General features: G+C 41.8%; 3 protein-coding genes across 6 annotated transcripts in view; 2 read left to right on the forward strand and 1 right to left on the reverse strand.

The window, feature by feature from the left end:
• The window catches only part of LOC122862678 (snaclec coagulation factor IX-binding protein subunit A-like), a 6992-nt gene extending 6352 nt beyond the window's left edge, over positions 1 to 640 (reverse strand). The window contains exon 1 of the mRNA XM_044168234.1: positions 572 to 640. The gene's annotated coding sequence lies outside the window, so the exon portion shown is untranslated. The remainder of the gene's footprint in view (positions 1 to 571) is intronic.
• Positions 641 to 5522: 4882 nt separating this feature from the next.
• Positions 5523 to 22372, forward strand: LOC122862640. Its single transcript, XM_044168151.1, has 10 exons — positions 5523 to 5814; positions 6314 to 6610; positions 8159 to 8202; positions 8472 to 8527; positions 10481 to 10667; positions 13456 to 13611; positions 14247 to 14361; positions 15129 to 15288; positions 17839 to 19678; positions 22234 to 22372. Exons 1-9 carry the CDS (start codon positions 5698 to 5700, stop codon positions 19638 to 19640), a joined length of 2934 nt encoding a protein of 977 aa, XP_044024086.1. The 5' UTR covers positions 5523 to 5697; the 3' UTR covers positions 19641 to 19678; positions 22234 to 22372.
• A 2455-nt stretch (positions 22373 to 24827) lies between these two features.
• The window catches only part of LOC122862635 (rho guanine nucleotide exchange factor TIAM2), a 59247-nt gene continuing 58328 nt past the window's right edge, over positions 24828 to 25746 (forward strand). The window contains exon 1 of one of the 4 annotated variants that reach the window (XM_044168146.1): positions 24828 to 24941. The gene's annotated coding sequence lies outside the window, so the exon portion shown is untranslated. The remainder of the gene's footprint in view (positions 24942 to 25746) is intronic. The other 3 variants (XR_006374821.1, XM_044168147.1, XM_044168145.1) reach the window with 3 other exon arrangements.

Raw genomic sequence — 25746 nt, forward strand, 5'->3', positions numbered from 1 at the left:
TTCAGCTCTAATATGTTCACATTGTATCATTTCACTAATTTCTGTTCTCCAAATAAATGACTTCAAGCAATTTATAATTTAACAAAATTTACAGATATTGTAAGCAGATAATACGTTCTGTATGATCAAATGCATCAGTGCAACAGTGAAACACAGTTCCTTTTGCTTATATATATTGTGATAAATATCAATATTGGCAAAATGTTCTGATTAAAGCATAGGTTCAGTTTTTCAAGTCTGTCTAAATACAGTACTGAAAATATGAAAAATGGTCTACACACTGTAGATGCCCACTTGTTTTATCTAAATCTGTCTAATTCAGACCGCTGAAGCTTCAAATTATCTTTACGCACAGAATGAGGACTGTGGGTTTTGTCCTCATAGGAATTTCTATAAGAAGGGAATTCTTCACAGCCAGAAGGATTACAGCAACCTTTAACTCTTATTATTAAATGAATTGTGAAATGAATAGTATTGTATTCATTTCTGTGTCTTAACTAAGGTTTCTACCCCAAAGGTGTCAATTCAGAGCATTTTTCTGTTCTGTTAAAATACTCAGCATAGGACTCACCTCAGATGTGTCGAGTTATTCCTCTTCTGCCTGGTGTCGGCGACTATGCTACACTTTTAAACTCACTTGGCATAAATAATCAGTATAATGAGCAAACACGAGGTGTGGTTATCAGCCATGCCGAGAGAAAGAGAGAGAGAGAGAGAGTGTGTGGGTGTGTGTGGTGGGTGTGTGTGGTGGGTGTGTGTTAACATCCTTCCTGAATATGTGACAGTGGTTCATAATGGTAAAAAATAATAGTTTAAGAGTGTACGGTTAAAGTATTTCTGTTAAAGTGAAATCAAAAGTTCATTCTTGACCTTGAAAACATTAGTTGACTAAACAATCTCACCACATGGTCCATTTAGTACCTATTCTGGAGCTTTCAGTCGGATCACACAATCTTCCTCAGCAGATGAGTTCAAATTCACAATTTCGAGCACTTAAAGGACATTCTCGTCCATCTCACATTTTTGGTCGACATGGACAAAATTTGAACGTCTGCAGTACTTTAAAAAGTCTTGTTTTGAAGAATTTTGGGCAGAAAACCTTGGATCTGGTTCGGGAACTCGAAAACACAGCTAGGAAATTAGCAGACCACAGTAACCATCTCCGTTTTAATCTAAGATGCAGGCAGAGCAAGATTATTCCCAAGAGCCTACAGATTAAATTAAATGAAATTTACCCATATTTCCCTGAATAGGCTGCTTGATTTTGTGTCACACATGCACTTATCTTCCTGTGGCCTTGACACCCGACCCCCCAGAAGAGGTATTAGATGCGTGGGTAGATAACTCCTCTGGAAGTGCTGAGAAGCGTGTAGGACTGCAACTCTGCCTCCTGGTCTCAACTCTGAGTTGTCATGGTTTAGGTCCACTAATAAACTCGGCCAGATTTCTAGATATGAGAACTGCACCATCCAAAGTGGGATGAATGCTGTCTCTGCCAATTATCTACAAAGCCCACATCATTTGCTCGTTATGTGCCAAATGGTATATTCTGCCTATGTAGATTCCACCTTATTTTGTATGTTTTATTTAAAATGATGATATAATTTTCACTTTAATAGCTTTATGTGTATTCATACCACTTGCTCTTAGTAAAAGTTTGAAAAACATAGGCCTATGTTTTATTGGCCCTATATTGAGTCCAACTGAATCACTTTTTATACTGTTGATGCATGGCGTCCACTGCAGTGGACAGATATCAAAATAAAGTATAGTGAAAAAAAGTTATTGGCATGATTATTCACTTTTTAAAAAATAAAAACCAATTAAAAAATATTACTTTGTGATTTAATATTCAGTGTTTAAGTAAATGTACTTACTTCAAGTACAAGCTTTAAAAAACAAGTATCAGTATCGCAGTACTGTATATATTAATGCCGGATGGACAATAAATTTACTATAATGAACAACTACACATGTTGTTACAGTAATGTGTAGAATGTATTATATTTATTCTTTTTTAATTATCATTGCAGCCCTGGAGTTTTTCCCCTCTTTTTTCACCTTTTGGTTATAATTTTCAAGTACTATACTCATATAAAAAAAATGAAATTTTGATTAATTTCTGATTCATTCGTGTTACAAATGCTTTCAATAAAGTGAAATTGTGTTACAGTATTTATGTGGAAAATCACTGAAACTTTAAAAAAGTTTAAAATCATGTAATGCTCCCTGTTGTTAGTAGTTTTTAGGTCAGTGTGTTGTGAATGAAATGTGTGTTTTCTGTATGAGAAGTGTTGCCAGTGTTATGTTGGTCTGAGTGAGTTTTGTAGGTGAGATTAACTGTTTGGCCAACATTCATGCTGCTAATGCAGACTGTGTGAAGAGTTTTGAAAATGTGGTTTCAGTATTGAACAATGCTTGTTAGCAACTGGAAAAAACTGTAAAGCAAACATCACGAAAACTCGAAAGGAAATGGCATTCCATTAATCAGGAAGAATCTCGTTTAGCCTGGCAAGATACCTTAAAACCTATAGGAAGGCCCTCCGTAATGCCAGAGCAGCCTACTACTCATCATTAATAGGTTATGTACCACAGTCTTTTAAAATAGCTCTAATTAAACCTCTTCTTAAAAAGCCCACTCTTGATCCAGGGATTTTAGCCAACTATAGACCTATATCTAACCTTCCCTTTCTCTCTAAGATCCTTGAGAAAGCAGTCGGCAGTCAGTTGTGTGACTTTATAAATAACAGTAGTTTATTTGAGGATTTTCAGTCAGTATTTAGAGTGCATCATAGCACAAAGTGAAAATTACAAATGACCTTTTAATTGCATCGGACAATGGACTTGTCTCTGTACTTGTCTTGTTAGATCTTAGTGCTGCATTCGACACCACTGACCAACACATCCTATTACAGAGACTGGAACATGTAATACATGTTTATACATGTTAATGGTGAGTCCTCTGTGCCGCCAAAGTTAGTCACAGAGTTCCACAAGGTTCTGTGCTTGGACCAATTCTATTCACCTTATATATGCTTCCTTTAGGCAGTATTATTAGGAAACACTCCATAAACATTCATTGTTATGTGGATGATACCCAATTATATCTATCGATCAAGCCAGATGAAACTAATCAGTTAGCTTAACTTCAAGCATGCCTTAAGGACATAAAAACCTGGATGACCTGCAATTTTCTGATGTTAAACTCTGACAAAACTGAAGTTGTTGTACTTGGCCCAAACACCTCTGAGATATGTTATCTAAAGATAGCCTTCAGCTATTAAGCTCCTCTCCTGTGGAATCAGATCCCAGTTTGGATTCGGGAGGCAGACACCATCTCCACATTTAAGCGGAGACTTTCCTCTTTGATAAAGCTTATAGTTAGAGCTGGCTTGGGTGAGTCCTGAACCATCCCTTAGTTATGTTGCTATAGGCCTAGACTGCCAGGAGACTTCCCATGATGCACCTATCTCCTCCTCTCCCTCTCTGTTAAAACTCTCCAGTTGATCCAGAATGCTGCGGCATGTGTACTGACAAGAATTAGGAAAAGAGATCATATTTATTTATAATTTTTTATAATATTTTTAATATTATCTTCTCTGCACTGGCTTCCTGTAAAATCCAGAATAGAATTTGAAATCCTTCTCCTCACCTACAAAGCTCTTAATGGTCAGGCACCATCGTATCTTAAAGAGCTCATAATACCTTATTACCCGACTAGAACACTGCGCTCCCAGGATGCAGGGTTACTTGTGGTTCCTAGAGTCTCCAAAAGTAGACCGGGAGCCAGAGCCTTCAGTCATCAAGCTCCTCTCCTGTGGAATCAGGTCCCAGTTTGGGTTCGGGAGGCAGACACCATCTCCACATTTAAGAGTAGGCTAAAGACTTTCCTCTTTGATAAAGCTTATAGTTAGAGCTGGCTTGGGTGAGTCCTGAAGCATCCCTTAGTTATGCTGCTATAGGTCTAGACTGCTGGGAGACTTCCCATGATGCACCTCTCTCCTCCTCTCCCTCTCCATCTGTATGCATTTTTAGCCCATTAATGCCTTTAACTAACTCGACATCTTCTCTTTCCCGTAGTTCTGTGCTTTCTCGTTTCTCTCCTCTCTCCTTCTGTCGCTTTCAGCAGGTATTTCTGCCTCCGGAGCTGCAGAGTCTGGATCTGTGGTTGTGGGCCACCTGCTGCCCCCGTGTTCCTGTAGAGTCTGGATCTGTGGTTGTGGGCCACCTGCTGCCCCCGTGTTCCTGTAGAATCTGGATCTGTGGTTGTGGGCCACCTGCTGCCCCCGTGTTCCTGCTCAACAACTGCTACTACAGTTGTTATTATTAGTCTTATTACTATTATTATCATTATTATTCCTATCATTATTATTACTATTATTGTTGTATTAATATTAATTATTAATATTACCACTACCGTGACAATAATAATCTCTCTCTCTCTCTCTCTCTCAACCCAACACGGAGTGGCGGATGGCCGCCCACCATTGAGTCTGGTTCTGCTTGAGGTTTCTGCCTCTTAAAGGAAGTTTTTCCTTGCCACTGTCGCCAAGTACTTGCTCGTGGATTTGTTGGGTCTCTGTAAATAATATTATAATGAGTATGATTTAGACCTGCTCTAGCTATAGGAAAAGTGCAATGAGATCACTTCTGTTATAAATTGGTGCTATGCGTATGTGTGTACTGGATTTCAAAGGAAGTAAATATTGCAATTTTTACTTCACTACATTTATTTGACAGTTATAGTTACTAGTTACTTTGCAGATAAAGAGTTTATATACAAAACATATAAGTTAATAAAGTATCATAATTTGTTATAGACTTAAGTGCCCAACAGTAGGCTAGAATATACAACAGACCAGCAACAACAGTAAAATGCTGCTTACACATTTATGCATCTGAAATAACAATCAAATAATAGGCTATATGTTTGGTAGAGCATATTTTGATCCGTTAATTTATAATAATCACAGTGCTCAGATTTATAAATTATGCATTAATGTAGCCAAGGAAGATACTCAGGTAGCCTACTGTAGGCCTACTTAAGTATAGTTTTGAGGTACTTGTACTTTACCTAAGTACTTTCATTGTATGCCAAGTAACAGCCATTTTGTTGATTATTCCCTCAAAACATAAACATATAAAAAATGATTCATTGTTAACTGTTAAACTAATAGTATATAAAGTAGTTGAGAGCTCCACCTCGAGCAGCTACAACATTAAATTACAAATTAATGCATTTGTATTGACAATCCAATAGTATTGCCTAATTTATAGTCGGCTAATAATAGCTCTAAGGGACATTTTCGTCTGCATTTAGTTGATATTTCTGTACTTTTAAGCTATTTTACATTGTGGGTTTGCTATTTTTGCTTAAGTAAATGATCTAAATACGTTTGCAAAAGGGATTTTAGGAAAACAAATCATCTTTTAAACGTGATGAGAGTTTAGATGGTGCAAATTGGCGCCAACGGATCCCCTGCTTTACTTTCCCTCCATTGTTGTACATCCGGGTCACACGCGATCTACTTCCGGTCTGAGAGCCCGCCGTGAAACGTGACGTGACGTGAGTTAAACAAACCGCACGCTCGTGTTGTGTATCTACCGTTTGTCTGAATCTTAACGGATATAAACGGGGCTCGGATGTGCCGTTAGTCCGGTTTTGCTTTCGGTCTGGGCGGAGGAGAGTCGGTGAGCATGGTGAAGTGCGTTGTTTCTGGGTGTCCCAACCGCATGGTGAACATTAACCGGGGCATCTTCAACCGACAACCGAAGAGGTTCTTCAACTTCCCCAAAGACCCGGCGCGGGTCAAGGTACGGACTCATGAAACTAGCCGGAGCTAAGATACTGTTCCCTGGGTATTTGAAGATCAGGAGTTGGTCTTTTACTCTGTTTTCCCTCTGCCTGCCGGCTAATGATGCTAATATGCCCAGAAGGACTAACGTTACACTGGTTGTCGGCTTGTTAGCCTAGCTTCTGTCCGGAGACAGTCCCGGATGGTTCCCCGTAGAAAAGCTCAGGGAAGCGGCTGTGTGCTGCAGCCTAACCCGCCGAACGAGCCACTCACTGCTCGTCTTTAATGGCTTTTCTCTTGTAAAAGTAACAATACTGTCAAGTCACAAAACCACACGAAGCTGAGATTCAATCTCTACTGGAAGTGTTTTCAAACTGTGTGTTTCTGCTTCAAGGATGCAGACTAGCTGGTTTGGTTTTGCTGATAGCACTTGCAGGACTACCCCAAAAGACATGAAGTAAGAGCTGATGATTATCTCCAGCATTGATTAATCTGAAGACACTGGTGTCTTTGTTCAGGTGTGGCTGGCAGCGCTGAGGGAGACGGACAAGCAGGACTCGACAGAGCAGCATTTAATCTGCGAAGACCACTTCCTGCCGGAGGACGTCTCCGCCAATGGGGTCACCAGTGACGCCATTCCCATCATGCCCCCTTATCTGGACGGGCCGCTGGGCCTGATCAGCCCCTGGGGAGCTGCGTCCTCTGAGGAAGAGGAGCAGTGGGCCACCGGAGGCTGCGAGGAGGAGGAGGAGGATGCTGTGGAAGATGAAGGTGGAGGCGATGCTCCTCCTGCACCAGATCCACCAACACAGCAGGTCTGGTCTGTTTTTCTACTATTATATTTTCTTATGTGATAAAAATGTATTTGTTACATGTCCGAGTATATTCTTAAACATTACATAAAGAAGGAAGTTAAGTTGATCCAGATCACAGTCATTATACAGCAGCTCACTGGACACTTCAAGCGCCTATAATCGATATCTTTATAGAAAACAAGTATGAACTGATGGCGTGTCGGTGTCTCTGCTGCTGAACCATCAGCTGAACCTGCAGCCCGGCTTCACGGAGCTCGTTGTTCATCTGCTGCTGCTCTGGTTCGCTCTCAGCTCTCAGAGCGTCGCTGCCACAGAAGAAGAAGTTGTGAAAAGCCGCTGAACGCTTCCTGCTCAGCAGCAAACAGCAGACAGACGCAGTCAGAGTCCAGCTGCTGAACATAGCGGAGCATCTAGCTGCTAAAGAGCCAGATGTTTCCCTCAGCAGCTGCTGGAGACCAAACACAGAGCTGACGGAGAGAAGACCGGACTGACGTCCATCAGGAGACACAGACACGCCTCCTGATGAAGCGTCATGTGACTCTGTAGCTGCTGGAGGCGGAAACAGGCAGCTGTTTGATCACAAGTTCAACATGTCAACTTAAAAGGTGAAGATATGTTAATGTTGTGTTCACGACTTGTTTCTGCTGAAAACAAGAGGCCAGAAAACCAGTTATTGCAACTTGAGGGTTAGCAAACAATGAGCAACAAAGCAAACATCCACCGGTGGAAGCTGCACTGCTAAAGCTCAGTTTGCAGGCTAGATATCTATTATCCGGTCTGCTGCGGCACAGAGTAGTTAGTTAAAGAGTCAACCATCTCCAGAGTGTAGAACCTTAAAACTCCAGTTTGGTGTTTCACCGCGTTTGTGGGAAGACGAGGACGTAAGCTGCTCAGTGAGGTTCGTGGCAGCGAAGTTAAGAAGAACTTTCTGTCGCGTCGTAATTCACACGTCAACGTAACCGAACACACGGCACAGGTGTGTTCATTAACCTGGATTTATGTTGATTTCTGTCAGACGACATGATGATTATTAAATAATGAATTTATCACCACAGCAGCTTGGGAATGACTGCTGGTTAACATGTTGTGTTGCTGTCGCTTGTGGAGGTGCAGTGGAGATATGGTGGCTGCTTACATAGCAAGCGTAGTGTCGGTTTGGTTCAACAAGGCTGGATTACCAACAGGCCAAAGCGGGCAGCTGCCTATGGACCCCCAGATCCTTCGTGGTCATTTGATTAATATGTTAGTCTGTATGTAAAGTTGTTGTCAAAATGCTGCCAAAACTGATTCTTCAGGCTGTAGAAATAAATAAACTTTTTTGTTTTAAAGGTTGTCAAAAGTTCAGAGTCTTCCCGTAAAAGCTTTTTGCACCGTGCGCACAATGTAAAACTCACCAAATGTTCAGATTGTATGAAAATGTTGTAAAATGACCCGTGATCACCAAAAGAAGAGATTTTGTTAACTCGTAATCTTGTAGTAATAATGCAAAAAATAAAAAGTAAACCACAGTAGCTTTTACTTGCTCTGCTTTCTCTTTCTGTTTTCCAGGATCCAGGCAGAGGTTTGGAAAGTCCTCCAGAGCCTAAGACCAGGTAACAAATGTCTCTGCTCCCGGTTTTAATGTTTTATGCTAAATCTGTAAAAAGGCTGCCCGCCAACCAACCACTCACAATTTGTCAGTTAAAATTCAATTTTGTTTTCTTTAGATTGTTTTATATTTTACGTATGGGGAACAGGTAATATAAGCCGGTGTTGTGTGACATCTGAAGTACTCTGCACAGTTTTTATTTAGTTGTTTTGTGTTACTTCACAAATGAAACTCATGGTTAAGTAAGATGTTTTGTGGTCTTTTTCTTTCCAGTGCTACACTGCAACAGAGGAAACAGTCGATCCAGTCCAAGAAAGCCACCAGACAGGGTGAGTGCTGCTTTCATTTACATCAGAGGTTTCCCACTGTGAAGAGATACTGCAGGAGGTCAACATGAGTCCACAATCGTTCTCTTTCTCGGTGTCCATCGCAAACAAGCGTCCATAGATCCACTTAGAAATCATAGGGGAAAAAACCTGCCTGAGAATCATGGCGTTGTTGAGTCTTCTTCAGTATCACAGTAATCCACTGATAGTTGTGTGTACGTCCATCGGTCCGCTGCTAACAGCTGATTCAGCTAATTCGCCAAAATGTGAACAAATACAGGCTAAAAACGGGGGCTCGGGTTCCAACTCGCAGTGCAGCTGTCTTGGTTTTGTCGGAGGGGGGCCCACAGTGTCAGACTTTGAAAACCCTTGATTTAAGTGAATAATTTTACGGTTTCTTAAAAGTGAACTTTGTTACTCAAGTACTAAAAGTTACCTGAGTGCTCAACCGGTTTACGGAGTATTTGATCAGTTGTTTCCTGATATAATGAAGTTTAATGTCACCGTAAACTGAACGTCTTTGGGGTTTGGACTGTTGGTCGGACAAAACATTTGCAGACGTCACCTTGGACTTCTTCGGACAATTTATGGACCAAATAATTAATAGATGAATCAAGAGAATAATCGGCAGATTAATTGAAAATAAAAACTAATTATATTTCGTCCTAGACTCGTTTGATCATAGATTAGAGATTCTCACACGTAAGTGAGGAGTTTGAGTTTTAGATGGAAACAAAGCATTTTGTGTGTTTTTCCGTAAATGAAAATTGAAAATGTTGGCTTGTTGTACTCCTGGTTTTATAAACAAAACATGCAGCTAACAGTTATTTTCATTATGGATTAATCTGCTGATTATTTTGATTAATGGCTTAATCATCGTTTGCGCAGCTGCTTCGAGCCCCCCAGCCTTTGACGATTCTGTTTATTAATATTATTTTAATATTTATTATTCTCATTGTTATGTTTTGTGTTTCCACCTCAGACAGTACTGTAGGCGGGGCTGTTCCCGGGGCTTCGGGGCTAGCCCCCTTCACTTTTCCAGCAGCTGGGAAACAACAGAGACTTGGTCTTCATTAACTGACTCACTGTAACCTAAACTGTACATTTCCAGCCATACTGACAACTTACTGCTAACCTTTTCCCCTGCTCTGCTCCATTCACCACTGCCACTCGCTCTCCCTCTCTTCCTCTCAACCACACACTCGCTGCGCACACGTGTGGTTGTTTATTAGCCTACAACAAGGAGACAAACGTTTACGGCTCTGACTTAGCCTGATCTGTTCTGCCCGAGCCGGTCAACTGAGCAGCCATAGCTGCTAGGTAGAAGACGCATCCAACTGTAAATGCATGGTGGGCTACAGACAGAATTAATTAAAATAAAACACAGCATGCAGGAGACAAATAATGGTTATATATGTATGTACATGTACACACACCTTTTTAAAATGGCGGTGTTTTTCTGGCCAAGAAAATCGTAGCGCATCGGCAGCCAGACAGGCATTGCCGATGAGTCAATCCATCGTCAGTTCTCAGTTAAACTGACAGTCGGCCTAACTTCATCTATAAAATGTCTTAAATAGTGAAAATTGTCTAAAGCCCATTGACTGGTGGTTGTTTTGCTCAACCGAGATATTCAGTTTAGTGTCACAGAAGACGAATCGTCTTATGTCATCATCTCTATATGCAAGCCTTTTTATAGATCTGCACCCCCGTCTTGTGTTTTGGTTTGTTTCAGTGTGGTGCTTTGTATTGTAATATCTTTTTTTATTTATAAATTATTATTTATGTTTTCCGTTAAAAAGTGCTGTACAAATAAAACTACTTACTTACTTACGAAGAAAACACAACAGTTTTTTGGCAATTTTGCTTAAAAATGATACCGAGTAACTGTCTGTTGCTCGACTCGTCAATTAGTCAGCTTATCATTTCAGCTCTAACTGTGTGTGTTGTGTTCAGACGTGTCTCTGGGGCTGCTGACTCAGCGTTTCCTGGAGCTGCTGCTGGCGGCTCCGGACGGCTCTCTGGACCTCAGAGAGGTGGCCACGAGCCTGGAGACCCGCAAACGGCGAGTCTACGACATCACCAACATCCTGGAGGGCATCGACCTCATCCAGAAGGAGTCGGCCAGCAGGATCAAGTGGATGTGAGTCATGAAAAGATGAGATTTAATGAGAGGATGTCTTACTCAGTGTGCATGTTTCCTTTTTATATTTTTGTGTGTAGATTTATGGTGAAGTTCTGTATAAGCCCCTGTTTCCGTATATTGATGGGTTTTTTTTTTGCAAGGAACAGTTACCGACATCCAACCGGCTACGCTCTTATTTAGTTGGCTTCAGATGAGGCTTAACGTTCAGTTTCTCTTGACTGTCCCTCAATATTACAGCATTAGTGCGACATCGCCCCAGCCTGTGGAAGTAGCCACGTTAGCTGCGCAACATGCTAACGCCAAGTTCAACAGGCTAACCTACAAAGACTGAAGGACTCTGAGATGAGATGATGGTTCACAATACAATAATTGAATCCACTGACAGAATTTAGGACCACGTCCGTGCCTTTCCAGCATTCAAAGATAGAATAGTTGTCTTTTAGATATTCACTACTCACCATATGTTAAGGAATGCCTGCCTGTTCTTCACAAATCCATTTTGGTCATTTTTAATAACTGTTGGTAGATGAACTTCCAATCTTGAGCATCAGTGTTGATCAATGAGATCGGTCTATATGATTCACATTTATGTTGTGGTTTGTCTGGCTGAGGTAAAAGTGTAATCAGCGGAGGAAGAATACCCATTTCTCCTCCAACATCTCCACAACAGGGTGTATTCGTTTGTCTTTGACGGCTTTATATATCAATGGGTAGACTATCTGGTCCAGCCGGTTTCCCGTTTTTCATAGTATCTATAGCCTTCAGTAATTCCTCTGTAGACAGAGCGGAGTCTCATTTCTGTTTTAGTTCATCTGAGAACTGTTGGTTGGAGACCTTCTGATGTGGCAAAGTATTTGCGTCGTGTTCATAGGTTTCCTTCTCTAGTTCCCTGATTTTTCAGAAATCACAATAGACTCATAGCTAATGTCATGTATCTGTGGAAATAACTAGTTTGAAACCAAAAAATAGTCTGTACGGGAATTTGTTGATGGGGTAAAGCATGAAAATTCTGATTTGTTTGGCTCTCCTCTCCTCCATGGATCACACAAGTCTAGTTCTTGCATAAAAGTGTGTAATATTTGCCTACTTTGTGCATGAGTATTATCTGTACGAGGTCTGTCAACAGGGTTGTAAAGCATACACCTGTCCTGGCCATCTTCTTTGTATTTTCTGTAATTCACTAGATGATAAGTGTGTTTCTTGTAAAAAGACAATTGATGCTTTTAAAGTCTGTACATAACCTGTCTTCAGTTTAGATAATTTACCTAAACCCCTTTCATTCCACGATATTATATTTATATGTGAATTATTCATCATATAGGCCTAACCATAGGCTATTGTATTTCCTCAAGCAAAGGACAGTACCCTTTTTTTAAACCTGAACAGAAACATAAGAAGAAATAAAAACAATCTGTGGCTCTTGGACGCTGTCAACCCGAACAAACCTGCGTCCCTTTCCCCCCCCCCAAACGTTAAAGATCCAACATACCGGCTGTTCGCTGACGTCACTCCACTCCGGCACAGCCCGTCAAAGTACCAATATTAACAACAACTCGGTTAGTAAGCCGTCACCACACAGAACCTAATAATATAACTTTGATATATGATCTTAATTTAAATTAAAGTCTGAAAATGTTAGATAAGCCTAGTGTGTGTTTCCAAGGAGTGGGCTAACCCGTAATTTTATTATCATGTAGACAAGGAAGTAAAATCAAAGTTGTTCACAGTATTTCCTACTGTTCAACGTCTCCTCGCCCTCCCGAGTCGCTGGCTTCAATAAGTTTCTCCACATCCGCTGGTGAGTTGCAGTTGCGGCTCTGAACTTCATGATTAGCACTCGGGAGGTTGCATCGTCCGTTTCTGTTGTCCATATCATCTGTTCTGGAGTTGAGCAACTCTGTTTGGTTCTCCAGGGTTTGCACCGTTTTCTGCATGCCGTCGACACTGTCTTCTGCATCGCTAATTTGGTGCTCAGCCTCGGAAAGTCTGCCTCCAAAGTCGCGAATTTCCGTCTTAATGTCTTGGATAGCAGACAATACTCAACAAATTTCGAGGTGAAAACATTTTTCAAGTCTGAGATAGCTTTCCTCACCTCGTTTTCTTCGTTAGCCATAGCATCTGCGCCTAGCATAGAGTTAGCTTCTTCAGGTGCCTTTTTGTCAGGCTTCTTTTTCGTTGTCGTCTTTCGGTTAGCCATTTATGCTGTTCTATTCGTCTTGAACTCTGTGTGGTTGATCCAGCCTGGTCTTCGAGGTTTTTAACAGCTAAAAACAGGATTTGGGTTTGCAGTGAGAGCTCCTTCTAACGTGCCGTACTTGCTTGCCGCCGTGTTGATGTCGATGTGAGGCAATTGTGTTTTAAAATGGTTCATAGTCTGCAGGGTAACTCCTGTTATTGGATTAGTGTGGATGGATGCAGTCTGAACATGATCAAACACAAGCGGTCTCACTGATTTTATTAGTTTGTTTTTATGAATTGTGTGTTAGTTTGAATTCTTTCGAACTCAACGTTTTTTTTTAAAAAGTGACCCCAGTCTGTAGTGTTTCGAGCAGTCTTTCTGAATATTACTAATCCACATAAACAAATCATTCATAAGTTTTTACTTTGATTTCCTGTCTTGCCAGCAGCTTGTTTTCATTTCATTTGTATGAAAATCAGCTCTCAACAAAATTGTATTTTGTGGTAAATGAGCCTTTTTAATAAGACATGCCACTGCTACAGGGATTGTTGCTCTTTTGCATTGTAGTAAAGCTGCTCAGTGACTTTCTGACTGTTCTCTGTGCAGAGGAAGGTTACCGGTCTCCAGCTTTCTGCGGACGGACCAGCAGAAGTTACAGAGAGAGCTGGAGAACCTGAAGCTGGTGGAGGACACGCTGGACGGCCTCATCAAAAGCTGCGCCCAGCAGCTCTTCGACATGACGGACGACGTGGAAAACTCTGCATATCCTTTCGCACCAGGCCAGATGTCAGATGTCGCCAGCAGTACTACTAGTGGTAGCTTTTTTCTTTTAGTATGGCTTTCCATCCGTCCAGTTATTTATTTTCTACAGCTTATCAGAGTAGACCAGATGCTCCTCTCCTCAACCTGGTTCTCCAGCTCCTCCTGGGGGTCCCGAGGTGATTCATTCAGACCTGATGTTCACTGTGATGGATTTACAGAACTTAAGCAAGTTTCAAGAGTCTCATAGTTGATTTTCATGTTGTGCAGAAATAAATACAAACCAGTGGCTGCCGGGAAGTGTTCGAACCAATGACAAATTCAAGTCACCAAATAAAAGACTTGAAATAAGACAAAAACAAAATGCAACATCGATGGTTATTGTCTATGCTGGATTCCCAATGTATTTATCTACCAAACCGTATCAGACACTCTGTGTTTTATGGCACGGAGAAGAATATGTCGCAGTATGTACCATAAAGTATGTTAATGTATGTAAAGTAAAACAGCAAAACTGCAGAAACAGGGAAAAGGCCAGGATGCCTAAAAGTATTTTTAAAAAACAAAGACGTGAATAAAATCCATTGTCACTCATGCTTATATAAAAACAAAGCAGGTTTTCTTTAACCTTTCTTTACGTCGGCTTACGTGACCCACGAGGACGTCAGCCGGCTCAGAGCCTTCCAGGAGCAGACGGTGATCGCCGTCAAAGCTCCAGAGGAAACCAAACTGGAGATTCCTGCACCCAAAGAGGTAAACGAACGGGCTGACCTCAGGAATCCATTTTTATTTTAATTGACTCCTCTGTTCAGATAAATCACCACATCGAGGCGCCTCGCCACAAGATATGAAATGCTGATGAAATGCTATTTACTGACACTGTTAAGGGACGGAGATGCTTTTGCACACCATATTTTCAACGTGGTAACAGAAATAAACAGAAATTTCTTACTACTCGCGTGGAAAACAAAGCAGGCAGAAACAATCAAACCATTTTCAAATGCAAAATAGTCATGTTCTTGAAATCAAGATCCGATCAGTTAATTTCACTACAATCAAGTGAAGCGTACTTGTGCACGCAATCCGGTTTAAATTTTTTAATGCAATTTAGAATCAGAGGTGCAACGATTAGTTGATTAGTCGATCGACAGAAAATTAAACAGCAACTATTTTGATAATTATTGTTTCAGCAAAAATTCTCTGTGAGGATTTGCTGGTTTTCTGTTTTATTTGATTGTAAACTGAACATCTTCGTGTTTCGAACTGCTGGTTGGACAAAACAAGACGTTTGACGTCAGCAAGGACTGTGGGAAAGTTTGACTCTTTACAGACCGAACGATTAATCGAGAAAATGCTCTGCAGATTCTTCGATAATGACAATAATCGTCAGTTGCAGCTCTAATTAGAATTCAGACTTTAACAATAGAAAAGATCTAATTTCCTGTAGATTTTCTCTCGTAGCTGATAAAATCACATGGTGGACAGAATGAAAGTGTTTGTCTATGTGTGTGTTGACGCAGGACAGCATCCAGGTCCACCTGAAGGCGGGGAGGGGTCCCATCATGGTGGTGACCTGCGAGGTGGGGTCAGGACACACCACGACCTCTGACCCCGGAAAGAGAAGCGGCTTCTTTTTAACACTGGAGGAGAGCCGGATCGGGGCGACCACGCTGCACACAGGTAACCAAAACAGCCGCCGCCTGTAGGAAATGTAATCTCACAGGCCTGTTCCCCATCACTCCGAGGAAGAAGTGTTGCTGTGCATGTTTGCAGATTCATATTGTTGCGATAATAAACACTTATCTCTCTGTAATCCAGTCAAAGCTCAGACGGTGGAAAACGTGATGAATGAATGAATATGACGTTTCTGTTAACTTTATTAATGTGAGGAAGGTTACAGCCTCCTCATCGCTCCACACACATCTGATTTAAGTCACACGCTTCATGTACGTCATCATTTATTCACCGAGTCTGTTTCCATTTGCACTTTGTTGCATTATTCTTTTATAAGATACAGCAACTTTTCCACCTCAGCCCAGCTTAAAAACTGTTTTGCACTAAGGTTTTTATGTGCAAATTGAAAATGAGCAATAAAAAGAGGTGGTTGGAAACGCACCTAATGGCTACACCTTCAGTTACGGTTCATTAAAGAGTAACTTAACATCAGGCTGAAAAGCAGAGCTTTGCTGCCCTCTCTGGTTGAAAGTTTCACTCCTGTTTAACCACAGGTGTGGTCAGAAACATACTGTTACGCATGTAACTACGCTTAATCTCTATAAACAGATATCTGCATCAGAATGCAGAATCTGTAGGCAAGACACAAGATTTTGGTATCGAAGCGTTCTGGTTTCCGTTTGGCCAATACTCCTCGGACTACAGTCACGTTTGAGCGGGCTTTGGCTGCATGCAGGTAAACCGTTCGTGTGGAGAGCAAAAGAGGCGGAACGCATTGGCCGAAATGTAATCTCAGAACCCTTCGGCTGACGACCACTTAGCTCTTTATTAACCTTTTTTAATTTATCTGCATTCGGATCGTCATCAGACGATAGCCATTGGGTTCCGCCAACGCTAATCGGACTGTAAACGATGACCAGAAGAGGAAGTCTTGGCCCGGATATATCCGTTTTCCGGATATCCACTGGCTACACCGGAAGCCCCCCGAAACATTGGCTGTTGCCCCCAGAGTTGTCAGATGATAGGCGATGGGTTCTGAGATTTAACTACACCCAGCTGTGATGTCACAGAGTCCTGGAGTACACCTGTACGTCACTGCAGCAAGGTGTAAAGAAAACCACTGCAGGTCAGCAGAGACAAGGTTTTCGGGGTGTTAAGTTACTCTTTCAGTTCCTGTAGTTGACCGGCCTATCAGATGCTCTTCCCCTGTTTGTTGAACTAATATGGTGTCACCTATACTGCCGTCCAAAGGCCAACCACAGTAACTACACTTTTGGTCAAAATTTTGTTTTTACCTGTTTTTATCTTGTGACAAAGTTCAAGTGTCAGAGTTCAATTTTGCTTTGTTTTAGAAAAAAAAACTGTGTAAAAATTGCAGTAACTACAAAATCCGACTCAAAACCACGGCAGACCGCAGTAAGTGGAGTTACTGCGGTCTGCTTTGGGATGCTGCCGGCCGAGTTCGCGCTCTACCCATCTGACCTCACACAACCAGTCTGTTTGAGATGGCAGTATCCAGGGGAAAGAGGATGGTGGGACTGGCATTGAAAACAAGTATGGTAAGTAACGATGACATGAGCATTGAGAAACTAGCAAATCACATTATAAAATACCTGTCAGCCTTTCTGTACATGCTCACTGACAGGCATGTTTAGTTAGCTAGTGTTAGCTTACCTGCTCCCTGAAAGCTGTAACATTATCCTCTGTAACGTCACATCGTCGCCGATGCTTTGTCATCTGCATTTTGTTGTTCACATCACAAAGTTAATTCAGCCCGCAGTGGAAAGAAATATATAATAAAAACTCGAAAGGCATCGTGTATCAAGTTATCCCACGACAATCAAGCAGCCTCGAGAGCGATCTCTCTCTCTTTGTCTGATAACATGAACATCATCTTCACTTTATTCATAATCGTTCACGGCAGAAAGATTGTGTCCGTATGTTTCATTTCAGTACTATCCCAACGCGTTTACTGACATTTAAATGGCGATAATGTAACAATCGCGTGAAATGAGTGTAGCAGGAAACACGGGGGTAGAGTAACTTGTGAAGCCTCGGTCTGTGTGTGCGGTTTGTGTGTTTACAGTCTCTAAACACCGTCTTGGTCAGAAATCTCATACTGCACCTTTCAACAAAGCAGTGCGTCCCAATACAGGCTGTTTTTAGATATACTGGATGGTTTAGGGTAGATTAAGCTTTCTTGGCTTTGCTTTCAGCTAGAAAATAACACCATTACAAACAAATGATGCGAATACCGTTCAGTTTACATTCCACTATTATGGAATGAAGATAGAGGTGATTGTTTGCCAATAATGAACTTTTATTAATGCAGTTTTCTATTTGTCTGGGTATTAAACACGTCTCAGAAATCTGCTTTTTTTTTTTTCTTCATTTTTATTTAAGGGTACAAATGTATTTAGCCTTTTCATTAGTTTGGCCATGAGCCTGATTTTATATAAGTACTTACCTATAAAATGAAATGTAATTAATATTGATTAGAGTGAAGATTTGTTGTAACACTTGTTGTTAATTTCATATTTCTTCTTTTTGTTGCAGTACACGGTGCCCCAAATAAAGATCCTCCAGCCAGCCAGACCTCGGATGAATTGTTTGCGTCCCTGGAAGCTGAATTTGAGGATGTGCCTGATGAGCTTGGGGCTATGTCTGCGTTCAGTGAACACCAGGAGAGCGACACCGACCCCCGTAACCCTGAGGAGAAACCAGGTCAGCAGAACCAAAAACCCGAGATGGGGAAACCATGTGGCCCAACATGTCGGAAGAAGTGCTGGGGCAAAATAACTGAAGAACGGAGGGAGGCGGTGCATGCCACGTACTGGAACATGACCTACCACGGGAAGAAGGCATTCATTTTCAGCAGGGTCTCTCAACGCCAGATTGGACGTCCCACATCTGCTGGTCCCAGCAGACGCAGCAAATCGTTATCTTACCATCTTACAAATGGCCTGGGTCAGTCACAAGAGGTGTGCAAGACCTTCTTTCTCACAACTCTGGGATACCATCCAAAAAATGACAGGTTCATCCAAACAGTCATCGGGAACAGCTCTCCACCAAGCTCGACACCCCCCAAAGAGCGCTGCCGAAGACATGCCCCAACCAATAAAATTAATTTGACGCCAATTTACAAACACATTGAATCAGTTTTTCCAACAGGTAGCCATTATAGAAGAGAACGTGCCCCCAATCGGAGACACCTCCCGAGTGATGTAACTGCGCAGCTGATGGAGGAGTTTCCGGCAAACAACAAATGTCCGTACGAAACGTACCGGAAAGCAGTAAAGAACAGCAACATCAGCTTCGCTGAGCCGGGAGAGGAGCAGTGCCAGCAGTGTCTCCAGCATGAGCGCCATGTGAAGGCCAAACACCAGGCCGCCAACCAGGACCCCGGTCCAGACTGCTCCACCTGTAAAAAGTGGGAGGACCACAAGGAGAGAGCGGCAAGAGGGAGGCATCACTACAAGCTTGATGCAGAAAAACAACAAAGTGACAACCTGTCCATCCGCAGCGTGAACCTCCAGAAAGTAATCCTGTTGCCCCGAATGCCAGGGGTGAGGACGGCAGTCTTCACCAAACGGATCTCCGTTTTCCACGAGACCTTTGCCACAGTTGGCAACAAGACCGGATCAAAGAAAAAGAGTATCTCCGTGATCTGGCATGAGGGGATAGCTGGGAGGAAGGCAGAGGAGGTGGCGTCTGCCTATGTATGTGCTCTGCAAAGGGAGCGCGGCGTCCCTCATCTTGTCCTGTGGATGGACAGCTGCACAACAACGAACAAGAATTGGTGCCTCCTGACGACGCTCGCCAGCGTGGTGAACCACAAGTCCAACTCCACCGAAGACGTCACGCTCAAATATTTTGAACCAGGGCACACCGTCGTGAGTGCTGACAGTTTTCATCACGGGGTGGAGCAAGAGATGAAGAGGCGGCCTGGGGGTGTTGTCCTTGATTTCCAGGACTTCAGTAGTGTAATTGCGTCCTCTGACTCTGGAAAAGTGGACGTGGTGGAACTGCAAAATGAGGACATCCGGGCATGGAAAGCAGGGCACTCCATGACGAAGCTGAAGAACGCGCCTCATCTGGCAGAGATGGCAGAGATCCAGTTCAGGAGAGGATCCAGGCGGATGTGGGTGAAACTCTCCCACGATCAGGAGGAATTCACACCACTCGACTTCCTCATGAAGAAGACCTCTCTGGACATCCCTGAGCAGCTCCGGCCTGCGGTGAAGGGGGTCGGGAGGCAGAAGAAGGCCGACATCCTGACAAAACTCTGCCCGCTGATGCCACCGTACCGCCGGGTGTTTTGGGAAAGTCTTGCCGAAAGTGCTGCAGATGAAGAGTGAGCTGAACGTCCGTCAAACGTCTGACATGAAGTGGGACTGTAAATATTTCCGTTTTAAAGAAATTGATCTGTTTTTATAAATATCTAAATGCAGCTGTTATTGAGATAAGCTAAACATGTGATATCTACACATTCTGAATCCCAACTCAGTTATACATGAGCCCCCCATTTTTATATAGTTATTTATTCTTTTTTCCTGTACATCTGTTTTACTCTGACCAACACAATTAATAGTTCAAGCTGAAGTGTTTTTGTTTTTCTTTTCTCAGTTTTATTTTGTTAAATTATCTATGTAGACACAGCTGAAAAACAAAAGTGTGAAGGTACAGTATTGTTCAAAATAATAGCAGTACAATGTGACTAACCAGAATAATCAAGGTTTTTAGTATATTTTTTATTGCTACGTGGCAAACAAGTTACCAGTAGGTTCAGTAGATTCTCAGAAAACAAATGAGACCCAGCATTCATGATATGCACGCTCTTAAGGCTGTGCAATTGGGGTATTAGTTGAATTAGTTGAAAGGGGTGTGTTCAAAAAAATAGCAGTGTGGCATTCAATCACTGAGGTCATCAATTTTGTGAAGAAACAGGTGTGAATCAGGTGGCCCCTATTTAAGGATGAAGCTAACACTTGTTGAACATGCATTTGAAAGCTGAGGAAAATGGGTCGTTCAAGACATTGTTCAGAAGAACAGCGTACTTTGATTAAAAAGTTGATTGGAGAGGGAAAACCTATAAAGAGGTGCAAAAAATGATAGGCTGTTCAGCTAAAATGATCTCCAATGCCTTAAAATGGAGAGCAAAACCAGAGAGACGTGGAAGAAAACGGAAGACAACCATCAAAATGGATAGAAGAATAACCAGAATGGCAAAGGCTCAGCCAATGATCACCTCCAGGATGATCAAAGACAGTCTGGAGTTACCTGTAAGTACTGTGACAGTTAGAAGACGTCTGTGTGAAGCTAATCTATTTTCAAGAATCCCCGCAAAGTCCCTCTGTTAAAAAAAAAGGTATGTGCAGAAGAGGTTACAATTTGCCAAAGAACACATCAACTGGCCTAAAGAGAAATGGAGGAACATTTTGTGGACTGATGAGAGCAAAATAGTTCTTTTTGGGTCCAAGGGCCACAGGCAGTTTGTGAGACGACCCCAAACTCTGAATTCAAGCCACAGTACACAGTGAAGACAGTGAAGCATGGAGGTGCAAGCATCATGATATGGGCATGTTTCTCCTACTATGGTGTTGGGCCTATTTATCGCATACCAGGGATCATGGATCAGTTTGCATATGTTAAAATACTTGAAGAGGTCATGTTGCCCTATGCTGAAGAGGACATGCCCTTGAAATGGTTGTTTCAACAAGACAATGACCCAAAACACACTAGTAAACGGGCAAAGTCTTGGTTCCAAACCAACAAAATGAATGTTATGGAGTGGCCAGCCCAATCTCCAGACCTTAATCCAATTGAGAACTTGTGGGGTGATATCAAAAATGCTGTTTCTGAAGCAAAACCAAGAAATGTGAATGAATTGTGGAATGTTGTTAAAGAATCATGGAGTGGAATAACAGCTGAGAGGTGCCACAAGTTGGTTGACTCCATGCCACACAGATGTCAAGCAGTTTTAAAAACTGTGGTCATACAACTAAATATTAGTTTAGTGATTCACAGGATTGCTAAATCCCAGAGAAAATTTTTTTTTGTACAAAATAGTTTTGAGTTTGTACAGTCAAAGGTAGACACTGCTATTTTTTTGAACACACCCCTTTCAACTAATACCCCAATTGCACAGCCTTAAGAGCGTGCATATCATGAATGCTGGGTCTTGTTTGTTTTCTGAGAATCTACTGAACCTACTGGTAACTTGTTTGCCACGTAGCAATAAAAAATATACTAAAAACCTTGATTATTCTGGTTAGTCACATTGTACTGCTATTATTTTGAACAATACTGTAAGTTTCTGCAAGTGAAATAAAGACTTGACTGACTGATTCAGTGTAGCCTTGTATTTATTCATTGTGTTAAAATAGTAAACACAAGGATAAAGGAAATTATTAATGTGATTGTCATCAAGGCAACAACAGAAAGTGAAGTGGATGACGCAAAGTTTAATTGATAGGAAAATGATTATCTTTATAGGTGAATAAGTTAAGTGAAATTATATTAAGACTAAAATATGACTTTATAATATCAAGTCTAAAATTCTCAATTTGCCCAGACTTAATTAAACATGCACACATCCGTAAGTAGAGTTGTTAAATAGCTGAAAGAAAACAAAGGCAGAGTGCAGTAGCCACGTTTTGGGGGGGTCAAAGGTCACAGCAGCTAGTTTTTGGGGCATGAAAATGACCTCATTACATGTACAATTAGTGCAGTACTTATGTACCTAAAACCCATTTGACTGGCCAGTTCAACACTTACATATCCGACAGTTGGCACACCTCTTGCCTTTCAAGAATCTGTTTGGCCTGAAACCAGGTGACCACATACCAAACGCATTGCTGATGGCTTTTCTTACGTGTGGGCACCGATACGATGTATCAGTGACGAGCTTCAGTCTTTTATTTGTTTTGTCTCATTGTGTTGCTGTTGCAGAGTCTTCAGGTCCACAGAGTGTGTAGCCACCAGCCGGCCACCAGGAGGCGCCAGCTGTCCTCGGGGCTCAGACACAAACCTGGAAACATGACGAGAAGCCGGATTAGATCGTCTGCAGGTACCAACAGGTCGCTCAGCGTGTCCTGCACACGGGACTGGAGCAGGTTTCTGCTGACCGTCGGTTCACGTGTGGGACTGAATGTTGTGAAGACAGATTTCAATCATGACTCGGCTGATTTCTGCTCAAAGCAGCTGCAACACGCGAGGCATTTGGCATTAAAATGTAAAAACACAATATTTATGGATCATTTTCATTTGCACCAATAAAACAGGTTTTTAATTGAACTCCTCTGTGAAGTCGACCCGACTGAGAAGAGTCCAGTCGTCTGCCGAGACGTGAAATTATGAAAACAATAAAGGTGAGGGCCGCGACCTTTTCAGCTTTATTTTTGTATGAGAAGTGATGAAGAGGAGTGATAAAACGCACAGCGGTGCCTCTTGAGTGTTTCTGGCTTTATGTTATATATTATATCATGTCCTGACTGACATTTGCTGTAAAGTATTTTACTGTTTTGTTTCTGTTTTTGACTTTTCTTTGTGTTTTGGATATAAAAAATGTTTTCAGCTTTGGTTTGACACACAACTCAGAGATGCTGTAATCAATAAAACATGAACGAGTATAAGACGGGGGGGATTATTTCCTGTGGCAGCAGGCCGACTGCGAAATGTCCCGTTTTCGAACGTCGCACACTGCAGAGACGTCTTTGAGCAAGACGCAGACTGCCAGCCAGCTTGTGGGCTGAGAAAGGTCCAACTGCAGACCCCCCCTGTTGGGGGCCAATGGGAAGAGAGCAGGGTCCCCAGCAGTGGTGTATTCAGATCCTCTGCTGCAGTGAAAGTGTGAGAGTGTGATCAGGAAAAAGCCCTTAAAGCATTAAAGCAGTGCAGCGTCCCTGTGGCTGCTGTGCTGTTATATATTCTATCATCAGGTTATTATTCCTCGTGCATTAATGTAAAGCAGGATGTTGCTGCTGCAGCTGGTGGAGCTGGAGCTCATGTTGAACCGGTTTGTATCGGACTGCAGCTGATGACCGCAGTAGCTCACAGAGCGTGTGCCACATATCACGGCCGAGTCCTCACTGCAGCGGCCGGGGGTTCGAGTCCGGCCCGGGCCCTTAGCTGCGTGTCAGCCCGAAGCCGTCTCAGTACGAAGGACCATTTGTCAATAATAATAATAATAATAACACACAGATCTTCTCACTTCAGTAGTTTTTTTTATGTTTTGTTTGTTTTTATTTTGTATTGTTTTCTACTTTATATCAGTAATTTGCCATTAAATAATAATTTCTCTAATTATAGTCAAAATAGACAATTGTATTAAGAAATTATTATTTTTATTATTATTACAAGAATGTGAACTTTGTCTGCAGGCAAACATAAAATGTAACTTTTTTTCTTTTTATAATTTTCAGTAATAAATTAATCATGAATTAATATTTACTAGGTTTAAATGAAGCAGTTCTTTCAAGGAAAATATCACTATTAATACTATTATTAAAATAAAACTAAATTAATGTTGTTTAATATAATTAATGGGGAATTAATTTTCACCTTTGCGTTTCTATTATGCAAATACTTTTTTTCCTGTTGTTCTCCGATACCAAGAGGAAATAATAGCTTGAATTTTTCTCAGTTTCTGTTTGTTTCCTCTGTTCTTTCTGTCCTGCAGCGATGGGGTCAAACTGTAGGTAAAGAAGTCAGAGGTGTGTGCTGGCGTTCAGGCTGCCTGTCGGCACGTGTTTCCGTCTCAGTGACACTTTGTTGGTTTTTAATTTTGGAGTTTGCTTCCCTCGAATCTCCTTTTATGTTCTATTCAAATAAAATGGGTGTAGTAATACCCAGGGGGGGCAGCAGGGGGCTGTAGCTCTCTGTTGCAGCAGAAGCGACTTTAAGAGAAATATGAGTAATAATTCTAATAATTATTATTATTGTCATTATTATTATTGCGTGTGGTCCAGAAGGGCGTCCACAGAGGGCGGTGGTCTGAGTCTCTGGAGGTGCAGGACGTCTTCAGATCTTTAACTTCAGTAAAACCAGTAATAACACAGTATAAAAATACTTCATTACAAATAATAAGTCATGCGTTTAAAATCTTAAGTAAAAGTACTGAAGTATCATTAGCAAAGTGTACTTAAAGTACTGAACGTAAAAGTACTCGTTATTCAGATAAGTTTATTTTAAATCGGCTTCTTTACAAAACGTCCTGGAAATAAGTTACATTTTGTTCATTTTCATTAAAAACAGGTTGGACTCGTCTTACAGGACGGGCAGATATTGTCACTGTTTTTTTGTTTGTTTTTTAAGGAAAATAAGAATTAAAATTGTTAAAATACTAAAAATACTCGAGCAGATTTTGGCAATAGAGCAAAGTCATGTGTTATGAATGTAAAATCTCAACTTGGAAGTAGAAGCAGTAAGTAGCACACAAATGAAATGCTCAAGTTAAAGTAAAGCAGTAACTGAAAATCCTCCTCCTCCTCCTGCTGGTGCTGGTCCCGGTCCAGCTGAAGGACCCCGCCCTCCTGCTGTCAGGACGGGAAACACGAGACTCAAACACACGGATTTAACACAACAAGTGAACGCAGCAGAGTCCTGGATCATTTCTCGGAGACGACGAGAAGCTTTTTAAACGCAGGACTCGGCTGCAGGTGAGTCGTCTCTCACTCCTGCAGTGTTGCCTTCACTGTCCCAGCAGACTGTTGCATTAAATCACTGTATTGCTTTAAATATTCACACATGCACTGAGTGTTTGCGCAGAGCTCAACGGTGAGTTTATAGTGACCTTATCTGACTTTGGGATAGTTTTATCTGACGCAGTCTCTCTGTGGTATCTGTGTTACGTTCCTGTGAGGACCGGCTGTGTGTCTGTGGTAGTCAAAGTGAGTTTATTGTTTGGTTTTTTTTGGCAAATCTGTGCTTTCCTTGTCATCTGGTACAGTATCTCTGTAGGAATGACCCTCTGATAAACCTGTAAGATTCCTCACAGAAGACGGGAGTACGGTGATTACACCGTCAGATCCTGAAGTGTCTTTTACTAAACTCACTCCAGGACTTCAGTGGTGCCGTTTCTGTAGAAAACAGATCCTCGCTGCTTTGTGTTCGTGTGTCGGCAGGCTGAAGCTGATTGCGTAACACGAACGGAGAGATGACTCGTTCTCCTTCAGCTTCCAGATGCAGGTCGGCTGATAGCCGCTGCTCTGTGAATGAACAAAGAGACGTTTCCTGCTTGGATTTAAACTTTATTTGTCGACATGCGAGGACACATCGGCGCTAAATCGTTAAGGGAACGACGTGAAGCACAATGAGCAACTTTAAATTCCCTTTTAGCTTGAGTTTCTGTCACTAGTCGTAAATAACCCGAAGACAGCGTCACCCTGCTTCAGAAGTGCAGCTCCTGTTTCCAGTGAACAGTCTGTGACTTGCAGTTTATTAACTGATGGTGCTGAACTGTTA

Source organism: Siniperca chuatsi, linkage group LG16 (genome assembly GCF_020085105.1).
Source record: "Siniperca chuatsi isolate FFG_IHB_CAS linkage group LG16, ASM2008510v1, whole genome shotgun sequence".
In the NCBI taxonomy this organism is placed as follows: Eukaryota; Metazoa; Chordata; class Actinopteri; order Centrarchiformes; family Sinipercidae; genus Siniperca; species Siniperca chuatsi.